Source organism: Sclerotinia sclerotiorum, genomic scaffold (genome assembly GCF_000146945.2).
Source record: "Sclerotinia sclerotiorum 1980 UF-70 scaffold_7 genomic scaffold, whole genome shotgun sequence".
Taxonomy (NCBI): domain Eukaryota; kingdom Fungi; phylum Ascomycota; class Leotiomycetes; order Helotiales; family Sclerotiniaceae; genus Sclerotinia; species Sclerotinia sclerotiorum.
Window position 1 is genome coordinate 1,589,478 of NW_001820829.1, and position 14,916 is coordinate 1,604,393.

Sequence of the window (14,916 nt, forward strand, 5' to 3'; positions counted from 1 at the left end):
GAAGCTAGCCTTGCCATTCTAAGCTTCATAGATTTCCAGCTCGCCCCTTTTGCATCTATTAAACCACTTGTATAATTTTCCTTCCACGAAGTTTCCGACTTCACTTCAGGATCAGGATTGATCAACTGCTCTATATTTGAACTTTCATGGCGGCTGAACCTAATCTCTCACCACCTCTCCCCCTTGTTCATTTTCCATGGTGAGATTAGCTTGCATCTTTCCCACGCAGAGGGCAAGTCTACATCGGGAGCCCACAGCAAAAGTCCCGTCCACAACCAACTATCCCCGCAAGCTGTCTGATCATTATATTGCTCACTAACCATGTGTTGAAAATCATCCTGTCATAGCTTCACAGTAGCTCTGGTATCCAAGAAGAGATGTATAAATTATAATAAATCATTGATATCCTTGAGCAAGTAAAACGTCACGATGCTCCTCTGAACTGATCGATAAATTGATTCGCCAAAGTCCTCCTTCTCCCAACTTCTCCACCAGACTGGCCATCCGATCCAGTAGCCGCCGCAGTATTTTCCCCTTCTAATCTTCTCCTCATTCCCTCAAATCCTTCACTTCTTTTCCTAGCTTGAACACCCACCATCCAACCTGGCAATCTCCATCGTGTGATAGCTGTAGGAAGCACATCATTTCGCCAACAATAACCAATAACCCATCCCACCATAGCAGATATAATCGAGCCCGGGAATTGGGAAAGACCCAGTTGAATAGCGGGGAGATATATGTACGATTTATCTGAGAAAGTGACACCTACGAAATTCTCCTCGGTCATTGGCGCAGATGTAGCAGCAACTTTGTATTTGTATTGGTGTGGAATGATGGCATGATATTGGGCCAGGGTAGCGAAAATAAGAGCTGTAGGTCCTGCAGGTAGGTAATTTATCGCATAGAGAGAAAGAGGTCGTAGAAGGATGACTAGTATGGGTGATATAATCGAAGTGAAGCAGAAGGACAGTAGCAGGAAAGACTGAATATAACTCTAAGCAAGTGGACACGACAGAGCAAGGATTCAATCACTCACGGCAAATCTACGAGATCCCCATAATCTTTCCACCACTCTCATATTATAGTACGTTATCGCGCCAAAGAACACCTCAGTCGAATTGGTATAGCACAATTGATAAGTGAGCATACGCCATAACTGATGATATCGCAGCAGATGCGGATCTGCTTGTATGTAGAAGAAATGCTTCGAATCTGTAATACTGGCGAGGAAAGAGGTTATGAATATTCCGTAGACAAGGCTGCGCGTTACTGGCACATCTGTGAAGCCGGTAGAGAGCATAGCGACAGGTAGATTGAAAATATGTCTCCCTAGATGTTATTCCACTTGAGATGTTGATTTTGTCGCAATTGGGTGTCGTTGAATATCAGACTCGAACCATTGAATGCACTGTAGTCTGAAAGCAGATGCCAGATTGGCCTTTTCAGCCTTATGATGATGAAAGTGGAGTGCGCGGCGGGATTTCACCAATTTTACAGGGGTGACTCGTGGCATGTGGACGCTACAGAGGTTGCTGGCGAAAGTATTGTAAAACACGCCAAAAAATAACCATACTTTCCCTATTTGTAGAGGCTTTGATCAATAATATCATTACGCTGATTGAAAATTTATATAATGAAATCGAGATAATTAAAGTATTATAAATTTCATTTTTTTAGTAAAATTTAATCAAAATCTTCAATTTTTTATTCAAAATTCTATTCTGAAATGATTCAGAAAGGTTATACAAGCTTTAAAGGCTTCAAAATCATAAATTCGTTGAAATTTCATTGAAATCTTGAAGGGGAACAGCTCAATATCTATTTGAGTTGTTTAAAGCAGTATCGAAAAACAGAAAAACAGTAATATATGGGTAAAAAATGTCTTACAATACTTACCCTTCTAACCTACGTAATAACATACCCCAGTTCATTTAAATAGCACCTCGAACAACCTTTCTTCCCATTGTCCCTCCGCACAACAAAGCTACCTAGTTAGAGTTGATTATTGAGTTTAGTATCGTATCTCCATCAATGCTTTCTATGGGCTCAATCCCCGCTCAGAATTTGATTGTTCATTGTCACCCGAGACAATTCGGATTCCCATCTTTCTCAACTCTACTACAGCGCAAACATAATATACGAGCTGGTGATAAACCATTGCTACCTCCAGGAAAACAGTTTATTGTATCACCGAACCCCTAGATGAGCTGCTCCTTACATCATCCTCCCAAGCCCTCTGTTTATAGTGGGGAGTGGACTAGCAATACGCTATGGTGTTGTTTTCGAACAAGGGCATAGCTATATTTGTCACCAGCATCTATATTCTGCTTTGTGGACTTACAGTAAAGCCTATGGGACAAAGGAATCTCAACCCACAAGACTGATAGCAGGATGAAATGAAGGAAACGATGAGCTCCAACCAGAATATGTCGAGTAATTTCAGAGCCTGATGGAGGAAACTTGAACTTCTGTCTGTTTATGAGTGCAAAAACAGAGATCACACAAGTGTGCGCGCCGATTTAGGAGCCATATTTCCATAAAACTTTATTGGCAGTACGTTGCATTAATAAGGTGAATTCAAATTTATTTAGTTTTCAGTTCGTTTCTTCATTTCTATAATTACCACGGTAACGCTGCGATCTGTTGTAACTCAGTGCTCTATTTGCACCCCGCATATGCATGAAAGGTCACTTAGTACTATCCCAGTACCATTCATTCCCATCAAACATGAGCTAGCTCGACTTAAAATCCTGCATTCATTCTGCCTTCAAAATGTTTATCTCGAGCTGCAAATTCCTCAAAAGTACAGGACAGCTAGCTGCCCTTCTTGCGAGTGGGTATATCGCCATCATCACCAGGCTGAAATACAAAATAGCTCGAGAACTCCAACTCGGACTACTCCGAATCTTCATAAAGGCTGGATTCGATATCTGAAATAGGGATGCTCAGGAATACTCCCACATATCAGAGATATCAGATAGTGGTTCTGTGCGCTTTCTCTTATTTGCTCCGAAAGTTGGCCGAGTCCCCAACACAGCTGAAGCTGAGGGTTTGAGAGCTTCTGTGTTTTTCTGGTAAGCCTGCTTTGGTGTGACCTCCTCCAATGGATAATCAAGAAGACTGATTCTCTTTGGTGCTTCCGCTGTAGCCTTGAGAATGGTTGCATCAGACCTTCTTCGTCCTCCTGCGATAAGCTGCTGAAAGATTGTAGTTTTCTCTTCTTTGAACGCCAGTGAATAACCACTAGTTTCGCCTTCAGTAGTCTTTGGTGTTTCTTTAGCCGTAGGTGATTTGTGCTTTCAATAATTCGCCGCTCCCGTCCACTTTGGTTTCTCTCCTGGGAATGCATCTAATTCATCGGCAACTGTGAGTGGGTTAATATCAACCATGATTTCTCAAACAAGTGGTACTTACAAAGTGTTTCCCAGGTCCACTGTTCCGCCATCCAACATCTCTCATTATGCGGAAAGTTCTTATATGTGCTCAGCTTAACTCGATCACGACTCTCGGATAGAATATCGAGGACTTGTTCTTCGATGTAGCCATAACTGAGTGATTTGGAGAGCATTGTATCGTATACACTTTTGTATTCTTCCATTTTCGACAGATTGATGATCTATTTGTAGGCTTATGGTTGTAAAATTTCAATTGTAAATTGGAAAATCAAAGAAGAGGTTTTAAGGATGAGCAAAAGTACGATGGAGCTTCTGACCATTAATTCACTTTCGAAAGAGAAAAGTCCGGGTTCAAAGGTTCGGACTAGCCACATAAAATCTGGGAGGAGAACCTTCTCATCTTCCTCCTCCAGCCAGAATGAAAAGCATTAAAATCGCACCAAATCAGCCAAGAGGGAAAACTCCTCTGACATGGGATTTCATTTGCACCAGCTGTGCTCTGCAATATGGGGACATCACTGTTCGCGGATCAAACACCCCATCCACCTGAAGGCGGTTATAGCGCGGTGGTTTACCTACTGCGCCAAGGCGAGTCGATAAGATGTTTAATGAAGATAGGAGTTACCTCATCTGAAAGTTTGTATATATCAATATAATCCATAAGATGTATATAGCTCGCTAACTATCTCTCGAGTATATGTAAGGTAGGTAACTAGGAGAAAGATCTTGAGTGTAGGATCACCGGATATATAAGAAGAAGTTTGCTAACTACCATTTTCCATTTTCAAGATCTTTTTTTTTATTATGAGGTTATAGGATTATGGGTTGATATATCGCATTCAAGAAGGACCTCGCTGTCATTATGAAAAGATGGGAAAACTACCTGGATACCTAATTATTGGAAGATAGAAGGCAGGAGATACCGATATAATACTCCGTCAATTCAATTCATATTCATTCCAAACATAATATTAAGTCGATCAAATCCAAAATTAATAAAATCCGTACAACTATATCATATAATAAACTACACACAAACAATCCCAATCTCAGTCCATCCTTCAAGGGCAGCCCATCCCATCCATCCCAATCACTAATAGTAATAGTAATAGTAATATATAATCAAGTCCTAACATCCTGTAGGTGATTAATTGCAATCAATCAATTCCCCCAAGGGAAACTGGCAATAATCACTAATTATAGGAAAGGGATAGATGGTAGTATCAGTAAAGCGAAGGGAAGCGAAGCACCAAGCAAGGCACTGAAGGTTTCCCCTGAAAACCTCACTCAACCTTACACCAACAACCTCCTAGCCTCACCAAATCCGGACGAACCCAGGGAATTATTTTCAAATTGTAATTGTACCACACATCAATAAAAGCCAGTAAAAGTAAAATGAATGAATATTAAAAACTATGTGTAAATAGGTAGAAGTAAATAAGTAACCCTAAATGAAGACTCAAAATAAACCAATAGTTAACCCCAGAAAAGAATTTCCACAATCGAATAATAAAAAACCATCAATCAACCAGCCCGAAACCCATGCTCGCCTTGAAAATAAAATTAAAAACGAGGGAAAATTCCAACTGGACACCTTTTGTAACAGAGAATGTAGTGATAGATAGGTAGGTATGCTAGAAAACAAATCGGAATCAAGATTTCACAGAGATGCTTTCATCTAGGTGTTCGAAATCGTATCCGTTAGAGTGGGCGACGTCAACTTCAACTCCAACGCCATTAATCTCGTCGTTGCGGGGCCATTCTGTTTGTTCCAATGAATCGTGTTGATGAGATCGATGATGATTTTGCTTATGTGAATCGCGATCGTGATGGTCGAAGTGTTCGTCTTTCGTAATGTTATCATGTTCATTAACATCCTCTGCAACATTTCCTTCCAGCTGTACGCCCACACCCACACCAACACCTACACCCACAACATCATCCCCATAATCCACAGCATTCCTTCTAGCTTGTGCTTGTGCCTCTTCTTCCGCCGTAGCCTGCTCAATCCAAGGTAATAATTTCGACTCTATATTATTCTCAATATACCCATTCTCATTCTGTTTACTCGGACTACTACCCATCACCACATCCGACCAAGGAGGTTCATTTCCATGTTTACCAGTGACATTGTCCCTTTCATTAAAATGAACACCATTAATATCCATATCTTCTCCATTCCATTCCGCTTGTGTCTGTTTCTGCTCTTGTGCATCGTTCAACCAGGAATGTTTATGGATAGGTTCAATCTGGGTACTTGTATCCGGCCATGCTAAGCCTTTGGTTTCCTCACTGTGCTCCCACGACGTACTAGTTGGCACGGAATAACTCGCCCACGCTGGGTCCGCATCAAATGATTCGTTGGCATTAACGGTATTGGTCGGTAAATGACCATAATAATGACCGCTCACATCCCCGTAAGCTCCCATATTAACTCCCGCTGAATTAGTCAAAAAATTATCGATTTGATTTGTAGGATCGTTGTCATTTACAAGTGTAGATTCGCTGTCCACAGTTGCATGGGACACGAAACTTATATTTTCATTAGACATGTCGAAATGCTGAGAAGGATATGTATAACCAGTTGTATCAAAGGGAGATTGCCGACTAGCTGTGTGCGGAGGAGCAGCAAGGCTTTGCACAAAAGAGTCGAGAATATTGGGCTGTTGGAGGTGAAGAGGTGATTCCGGCCAGGAATTGTAATGTTCAAGGTTAGGAAAGTTATGGTTGTGAAGATATGGTGGTGGTGACATGCACATGTGGCGTCGAGGAGCTGGGTCAACATAACGCCAGGTAGTATCATTTCCTTCTCCACTGCGAGCTTTATGAAATGTCCAGATGAGAATGGCTCGTCGGATAAATGGCATTCTATCACCGGCCGAAGATTGTAGCTCTTGATACATTGAGATTCGGTCAACATACTCTCGAACGGAGTTTGTGGGACGACCTAAACCATCCCCTCTGAACGACTGCGAAAGACGTTTCTTTTCGATTTCAAAATGAAGGTTCATAAGCTGTGTGAATGTGTACGCCCAAGTCTCAGCAGGTATTGCGACTTTAATTCGAGTTTCGCTTTCGGTCATCCCGAGGACCGTCATCGGTAATGCCGTGCCTTCTAGAACCGGGTCCCTGGTAGGATCACCGTATAGCTCTGCGGGTTTAATTAAGCTCGTTACAGATTGCCATTTGAAACCAGCATAATCTTGCCCTGGTATGGACATTTCCAATCGAGTGAGGAGCTCACTGTTATCTGGAGCGTGAGTTTTCATCAGATCCAACGACACATCCATATGAATGATATCACAATTCAAATCGTTGGCAGAATGCAATTGTGCCAAGTGAGGGAACTTTTGTCGCCAGTGCATTATTGATTCAAGACTTCCGCGTGGCTTTGATGATGATAAACCCGAGTACCTGTGGAGTACTAGGCCGTCTCTTCGAAGATCTTGTTCGGTCTTCATGATTCCGTTTCGCTCATTTGGTAGAGCAAAAGGTGTCATGAGCAACCAGAATGCAGCAGGCTTCATAGGATGATGATTACTGAGTATTATTTGATTGAGACCATCATAATGATCGTGACGTCTGCTGGGTAGTCGGCCTTGCGAAAGTGCTATAAGTGTAGGGTCCTTCTTGAATGAATCCTCGAAACCATTCTTGGGTCCCTTATTCGGTGGAAAGAGGCGCTGGACTGAGAAATGTTAGACTACACTTCAAGAACATCGGTATGAATTGCTTACATAGTGCAGGGTGTGGATTCAAAAATCCTTTTAAAACTTGAATGTGACTAGAAACCTGCTTTCGGTTGCGCATCATCGTAGGATCTGGACGCTGACCAGGAGCTAGTGTATTCTTGTATGCGATCCAAATGTATTCCCTGATGAGCTCATTCCGACCATGAGGTTTACCCTTGAACGAAAACTTTCGTCTTCCCATATAAGGGATGGCAAGGAGAGCTTAGGCAGTGTCAGTTCTTTTCCATTGTTACGATGCTTGTGTTATACTAACCATCAAGAAACGCATTCTCAAGAACCTCGGGCCACTTCGAGTCACTGGAGTTGTTTCCATCACGATTTGCCCGAGCTCGGTATGCTTGATACTGAGGCGAATCAACTATAGGATTACGATTACTGTGTCTGTTGAAACGTTGTTGCCGATTGTGTCGTTTTCGAAATTCAAGGGTGTTGCCGACAGGTGGGCGCAGAGGCTGTGATGGTAGAGTAGGCATAGAATACATTGACCTTTCTTGTCCCCTCATCGAGTGTCTCTTATTATCATGATATATATGTACCGACGCCAGCTCGTGAAGCTGAGCGTTACCCGCAGAATCTGAAAGAGGCTCTTTGAGCCTCGATAGCCCACTGGATTCGTCCAGCTGAAGCTGTTGCGATGGATATCCTGATGGCAAAGTATTACGGGGATCTTCCATCGACTAGATGGTATAATCTGAGGTTCGAGAATGCTTCGATGTGTTCGAAATTCCAGTCAGTGTAGCATTCGCAAGCAAAATCAAGGTAGGCTGTGCAGGAAAAATGCGTTTGTGGCCGATGAAGAATCAAGATTGCTATGAAAAATGTTTGGAGGAATGGCAGCGAAGCTTAGACTGAATTTACACGAGGGAATGACACAAGGTTAAGAATGAAGTAGAAGAGGCCCTGGCAGCTTATTAAGGAGGTGAAGTATATTGAATGTATATGACTAGGATGCAGGGCGGTTTCGATGAGGATCAGCCAGATTTACCTTCATTAACAGCCAGGTAAACGTTTGCAACGCCACAAAGCTTGCAGAGCTCAAAGGCCAAAAATAGCCCCACCTCTGATCTCACCAATGCAAGGAAATCACGTTGCGGGGGAAGTCACAGCAACGTGAGGAATGCTTCATTTTGCGCGAGCATGCAATTTCCTCTTCACCAATTTTCTCAAAGGCTTACAAGTATGATTGTGATGAACAATCCAGGCACAGTTTTAAATGGGAAATAAATAATCACCACATAGGATGATATCGCATCCTTTCTTTGTATGGCACCCACGAAGGGAGGGAGTAAAAAGTTGATGATACCAGCAGAACATATTGAAAAACACCTTTAACCTTACCACAGCAAATAATCCCTACGTTGGAGAACTTTAGACTAAATCAATTATTGGATTTAGAGGAATAATTTCCCTTCCATTCAAGTATGAAAGGGTTTTCCATCGAGGGTATTCTGTGCAGGGGTACCATTAAGTCGATTTTTGTGTAGATTCGGCAAGGGAGATAGACACTTGCCATTTTGCGAACAATATAATTCATGGAATTTGATCTTAATAGAATATGCAAATTATTGATAAATACCTATAGTGAGTTTCCTCAATCTAGATCCGCGTCGTTGCCTTCAATATTGAATTTCTTGCGGCCTCCTCCAGTAAGATTTTGTAAGGCAACTTTATCGACTTGTGATCCAACTTTCTTCTGCATTTTTTCAATCTCTTCTTCTGCATCAACAGTTTCTTCGGATGCAAAGTCGATGACCAAACGACGGCCAAGAAGATGAGTATCCTTAAGAGCCTCTAGTGCATTCTCCGCTTCACGAGCCGTAATGAAGTCTGCAAAAGCGAAACCACGTGTTGAGTGGTCGAATTTCTTGGGCATGCGCACCGACCTCAGCTGTCCATACGTACCAAAAAGTTTGCGAATATCGGATTTGGAAGCTTCGAACGGTAAATTTTTAACAATGAGCTTCGTGCGTTTGCCTGCCAACTTCTTAGCCCTGTCTTCTTTCCTCTTCTCTTCAGCAGCATCGGCTCCTTTGTGAGAAGCCTTGACTAGCAATTTATGGTTATCAAGTGTGTATCCATCCATTGCTTTGATTGCCGCTTGTGCTTGAGATTTGGTCCTAAATTCTATGAAGCCAAAACCCATACTAAGGACTTGGCCGGGCTTCTTCGGATCCGTCTTCGTATTAACGCGTGCCGATAGAAAGCCATCAAGGGGCTTGAAAACTTCCGTGAGACGTTGACTTGTGGTACTGAAATTAAGATTGCGAACGAATAAGGTAGTTGTATCCACATTTTCAGCGCCACTTTCTCTTTCGAGCAGATCAGATGTTGAGAATTTAGGATCTGCTGCTTTACCCGCATTCCTGTCAATTGTTGCCACTGGTTGACTAGGCGCAGGACCAGTAAAGAGGTCCTTGGGCGCCTTCTCTAAGAAAAGTACTGTATCTTTCATACGTCGATATGCAAGGCTGGCAAATGCTGCTCTTGCGTGTGTTGGTTGTGCAAACTCAACAATTGCGATCGTACCAGTCGGAGGCATGAGAACACGGATAACCTGGCCAAACTCTTCGAACGTCTTCCGAAGTTCTTCCAGAGTCATGCCATAGGTGAAATTTTTGACCAATATAGCAGTATCTCCACGCTCCCGTTTCTTAAACGCATCAAGATCGACTCCATTGTTTGCGAAATATGATTTCGTTTCTTGGATGACCGAAGTCTCGGCAATAGCTTGCTTGACTCCAGCATCTGCAGAAGTTGGGTCAAGAAGATCGGATTTCGATACCCCTAAACGTTCAGCCACCGATGAATTGACAGCATCTTGATTCATATACAAGGAATTCCAATTGAAAGTGTTTGAGGAAGAATCAGCCTTCTTCTTGAGAAGTCTTTGCTTCTTCAATGGAAGCTTCGCTATGGCGAACTCATCTAGCTTATTGTCTCGTTTAGCTGCAGCAGGCAATATGTGCAATAACCTTCCTTGAAAAGGCTCGCCATCTACATTATGATATGCTTCAGCAGCAGCATTTGGGTCCGTGTATTGAACCAACACAAACCCTTTACTGGCACCTTTGGCATCTACAGGCAAGTGTATCTAGACATTTTCGTCAGTGAGCTATACTATTGCGAATTGCAAAGACATAAAAATGACTAATGGTAGCTTTCAGAAAAGACGAAGCATCTACTAAAATATTCGACCAGTTCACATCACATGCTCGAAAGCATAAGCTGTCCCTATCTGGATATTCATCATGAAGCCAAGAGAAAAAGAAAACATGCCAACAAGCATTTTTACTTACTTCTTCTAGAGCTCCATACTGTTCAAAGTGCTTCCGCAGATCATCCTCCGTTGCGCTATATGGTAAGTTTCGCACGAATAGTCGTCCACTAGCCTTGATCGTTTCAATTGTCGCATCTAGTTCTGAAGCTGGATTTTCCGGCTGTTCTTCCATAGCTTCTGATTCGGCATCGACAACCATATCTTCAACGGGTGGATTGGGTTCTGCTTTTTCTGCCGTCACCTCCTCGACATTCTTAACGTCTAAGTTTTGTGTCTTGGAGATTATATCTTCCGGATCCACTATATCTAACAACCGACTCGTATGACTTCTTAGCCAATCATCATCTGTGGCCTCAACGTTATTGGAAGGTGTATCGACCATCACCTCGTCCGTTGGGTCGGCATTATCGGAAGTAATAGCTGAGGTAATTGGTGCAGCCGGCGCTGCGGGTACTTGAGGGTCGATGGGCTTTGCAGGAGCCTTCTTAGATTTACTAGGTACTGATTGGTATTCGTCGTCGCTTTCTCCTTCTGGTACTTCAATGGCTTGTAACTTCATTGGTGGTTCCTCAATATCATCATCCATGGCTCCGGCTTTCCACATATTCGAATTTGACTTCGAAGCGGGTTGCATGACTTCCAAGAACTCCTGTAATTTAGGATCTGCTGCATCGATATCACTTCGTTTTCTCTTCGTTCCAGTATTAAGACTTTCTGAGGCTTTGGCATCAGCCTCCTGCTTGAGGTGTCTGATCTTATTATTTTCCCGTTCTTGTTCACGTTGTACTTTTCTCGATATAGGTAGGGAAGAATCCGATATCTTCAATGGTGTTAATATCCATGTTATGAACATTTGTTTTTTCTTTTCGTTTTTTTTCTTTGGAAAAATTACTTACAGGTCGAGCAATTTCCACGCCGATTTTCGACAATCGTACAAATGATTTGTTAAAATATTTGACCGCCTTTACAGCTTCTTCTGGTGTTTTATATCCAATGTAACCAATTCTCCGGTGAGAGATCAATTTTGCGTCTGTGATTTCTTGGTTCGCGCCGAAATGTGTTTTGAATTCATCCTCGGTGATATTTGGAGGAAGGCCCTTTATGAATATACGTGAAGAAGCCATGTTTGATGGTAGATAATGTAAGTCTATGTGTATATCGTAATGTTTTCAGTGCATTGATTCGATGTGATGAAGTATGACGGCGCAAGAGTACGTTTGGAAGGGTTCTGAGGTGAATTTGTTCGATGATCAAATAATTTTTTTTCAAGGGAATGAAATCCGCAGCGGAGCCTACTCTAGCACATTTTTCCTTAGCCTTGAGCTTAAATCTGTAGCACCACATGATGATCCGTGCTCAAACCCCGATGCAAGAAAATCCGGAACGGAAATCTACTACGTAGACATGCCCGATAGGCAGGTACCACCAGTACCGGTACTTACTAATTACCTAGGTGTCAAATAAATCAAATAAGATTACAGAAAATCGAAAAAAATACAACCTCCTCTGCATAAGTAAATATTCTTTGAAACTAGGATAGTACTTATTATCTAGGCTGCTCACTATCGTATTTTATTCTTCTATTTTCTTTTCCAAATTAGTACCATATATATATCCTGCCACTAGATTAACTATCTCGTACTTGTACCTTGCCTTGTAAAACTTCGGCTAAACTATCAGCCTTTCTCTGTTCCTCCTTTCTCCACACCTCCCGTTGTATTCTAGAAGAACAATCCCATATCTCGATAACTCTACCACTTTTCCATTACATATTTACAAAACGAATTCGCATCGCATCTCAATAACCAAAATGGCAACTCCACAACAACCGGAAGAAAGCCTCGCGGGTATGCATAAGTCTCGACCCCCAAAGACCTTTCTTCAACCGTTCGAAGCTCTTTTGTCATATCCTAGCTAACCATGATGAATCGCAGCTCAAATTAAGTCGGTCGATATGGTGAGTTGGTTAGAATCTATGCGAGAATCTGTGGCGGCAACTAAGTTAATCATAGAGCGACGACATGTCAGATGAGGCTATTGAAGTTTGTACGTTGGGCCTTTCCAACCGATGCCATGCCACCGGGTAACGGCGGGGGCGGATCGAATACATGTGCGAGATACTGATATGGTGCATACAGGCCGACAAGCTATGGCTAAACATTCCGTTGAGAAAGTAAGATAGCTCACCTATAAGTTTTGTATGACCTCCTTCACATATTGATATGATCTACTTAGGACATCGCACAATACATCAAGAAAGCTGTACGTCTATAAGTCTTGCGCCAATACATTAAACAAAGGATTAGGTGCTAAAAATTCACATCAGTTCGATGAGAAACGAGGCCCAACATGGCATTGTATCGTAGGACGAAACTTTGGGTCATTTGTCACCCATGGTACTTTTCCCCTCAAGCTTTAGTATTTTTGTCGTCCCTATCTGACTTTTCTAAGAAACAAAACACTTCATCTATTTCTACCTCGGCCATTGCGCGATTCTCCTTTTCAAGACCCAATAAATGTTTTGTTTCGTTTCCACCCACAGATGGTTCGAACAGCTCTTCGACATTTGATGAAGGCTTCCATGTAACAAAGGAGGGGATACGAAAGAGAACAAGTGATAATGAGGTGAAGCGGTGTTTAGGAAAAGGGCACCACAAATTGGCCTGGCGTTTTTTTTCAATTTTCGAATACGTTATGATATCAGGAAAAATTGAACAAAGATCTTGACATTATGGGTGTGCAACTTGTGGTGTATGCCTTTATTCTCAAGATCTTCAGCTCTGTTGAAGTAATGGTTTTGCGAGTTGTTGAAATGGTTAGTTCTCTGTCTCTATCTTCCATATGAGAAATCGCATGGTCAGCAGGGGCATGTACCATTAAGCGCCATTTGTATTCAGCAAATCTTCACAAGCATCATGCTTTACACATCATCTCAAGTCCATCCCAACATTCAACTGCCCATTTATATCATCCCAACAGTTCAATCCGATCCACACCTTTCTATTTCTGCCTCTCTCTTCACAAAATCCCCTCCTCAGCCTTCATTTTATTCTTGAAAGAATAATGTATCCCCATCTCCATCCCATGCTCAACATCCTCTAAAACCCCATATATCTACCTAATGTAAGATTATGACTCAATCTCAAACTTTCCAAATTTACCGCATACTTCCGCGAATCCACTATAAGCATAGACGTAAGCGTAAGCGCCTCGTATTGTTCTTAATTCCAATCATAGTAGGTACTCCAAGTAGGTAGCATCCAACACAAACAGTTACTTGCTTGCTTGTTTGTTTGTTTGTATGAAGTTTTAACTCCAAAGGAATTTAGCTTTATAGATATTTACTAGGTACTTACTAGGTACTTAATAGTACCTAGATGCTCAGGTGTATCATATTAGGTAGGTAGTTATTAGATAGGTATGTAGCTACTAGGTACCTAATTACACACAAATACTTTCATACTCTGTATACTAGTACTCACTCTCTATCAATCTATTATCAATCTATTATCTACCATCTATCATCTCAAGTAATTATAATAGCGCTATATAACTAGCTTTTTTTTCTAATCGTCTAACATCTAACCAACTATATACTCGAGTATTTTTAAGTAATAAGATTAATCCACTTTATTATGAAACTTAAATACGAATAGATATTTAATTATATATATACCGGTACCTAGGTATATACCTAGGTATATATATGGATCAGTAAGATTAATCTATTTATTTGCTGTTTCAACCAACCGATCAATCAACCAACGAACTAACCAGTGAACCGATTACCCTCACGCGCGCGCCTAGGGCGGTAATATATTATTTTTCTTATTTTATTTTATTTATATCATACTAGGTACTAGATCTATATCTAGTGACTAATATCAAATTATGAACTACTAGATAATCATATACATACTGTATACACATACAGCATAAATTAACATATATCCCTCATCCACTATCCACTACCAACTATCCCCCATCCACTATCCACTACCAACTATCCCCCATCCTCCCCCCCCGCGCTTTCTATGCCTTTGACAAGCTAACCTCCCTAAGCCTTGAGGATATTAATACCTATTCTAATACTGACTTTATCCGCTCTTATACTTTTGATACAAATGCTAAGAGAGGATATTGTACCTTTCTCACTCGTTGCCCTCTAACTCATCTCCCTTCAGCACCCTCTCCATAGCAATCGTGCGTGAGTATACCGATGCCCTATGACGATCCCATCCCTCCCGATTAGATCACAAGAAGGCCGCGTGGATAAACCTACTCGACGGCCCGTATCGTAGCAAACTTCTCAGATCGACATACGATACGATCACACATTATAGCGAATCTTCGTATCTCCTTTTTCCTTGATATGACTCGCCTAGCATTGTCCGTATCTAAACGGAGACCAGGGCAGAGAGCCGTGGAGACTCTCGAAGTCCAGTCTACCGGCTACAATCTAGAACTATCTATGGTGCAGCTACCCCTGGTT

At 41.8% G+C, this 14,916-nt stretch overlaps 6 protein-coding genes across 6 annotated transcripts; 1 reads left to right on the plus strand and 5 right to left on the minus strand.

Annotated features, from left to right (window-relative positions):
• Positions 1-424: 424 nt before the first annotated feature.
• SS1G_06190 (hypothetical protein) lies at positions 425-1,300 on the minus strand (the record flags this gene model as incomplete). The annotated part of the gene is made up of 2 exons (XM_001593218.1): positions 425-982; positions 1,037-1,300. 2 exons carry the CDS (start codon positions 1,298-1,300, stop codon positions 425-427), a joined length of 822 nt encoding a protein of 273 aa, XP_001593268.1.
• Positions 1,301-2,945: 1,645 nt separating this feature from the next.
• Positions 2,946-3,459, minus strand: SS1G_06191 (predicted protein; the record flags this gene model as incomplete). Its single annotated transcript, XM_001593219.1, has 2 exons — positions 2,946-3,263; positions 3,415-3,459. 2 exons carry the CDS (start codon positions 3,457-3,459, stop codon positions 2,946-2,948), a joined length of 363 nt encoding a protein of 120 aa, XP_001593269.1.
• Positions 3,460-5,047: 1,588 nt separating this feature from the next.
• SS1G_06192 (hypothetical protein) lies at positions 5,048-7,620 on the minus strand (the record flags this gene model as incomplete). The annotated part of the gene is made up of 3 exons (XM_001593220.1): positions 5,048-7,083; positions 7,133-7,348; positions 7,401-7,620. 3 exons carry the CDS (start codon positions 7,618-7,620, stop codon positions 5,048-5,050), a joined length of 2,472 nt encoding a protein of 823 aa, XP_001593270.1.
• Positions 7,621-8,738: 1,118 nt separating this feature from the next.
• Positions 8,739-11,548, minus strand: SS1G_06193 (hypothetical protein; the record flags this gene model as incomplete). Its single annotated transcript, XM_001593221.1, has 3 exons — positions 8,739-10,238; positions 10,444-11,244; positions 11,321-11,548. 3 exons carry the CDS (start codon positions 11,546-11,548, stop codon positions 8,739-8,741), a joined length of 2,529 nt encoding a protein of 842 aa, XP_001593271.1.
• A 686-nt stretch (positions 11,549-12,234) lies between these two features.
• On the plus strand, positions 12,235-12,940 carry SS1G_06194 (dynein light chain, cytoplasmic; the record flags this gene model as incomplete). The annotated part of the gene is made up of 7 exons (XM_001593222.1): positions 12,235-12,271; positions 12,359-12,381; positions 12,437-12,470; positions 12,563-12,597; positions 12,660-12,686; positions 12,751-12,820; positions 12,876-12,940. The coding sequence occupies 7 exons, from the start codon at positions 12,235-12,237 to the stop codon at positions 12,938-12,940; spliced, it is 291 nt and encodes a 96-aa protein (XP_001593272.1).
• A 1,516-nt stretch (positions 12,941-14,456) lies between these two features.
• SS1G_06195 (predicted protein) lies at positions 14,457-14,762 on the minus strand (the record flags this gene model as incomplete). The annotated part of the gene is made up of 3 exons (XM_001593223.1): positions 14,457-14,481; positions 14,580-14,648; positions 14,707-14,762. The coding sequence occupies 3 exons, from the start codon at positions 14,760-14,762 to the stop codon at positions 14,457-14,459; spliced, it is 150 nt and encodes a 49-aa protein (XP_001593273.1).
• Positions 14,763-14,916: the final 154 nt, after the last annotated feature.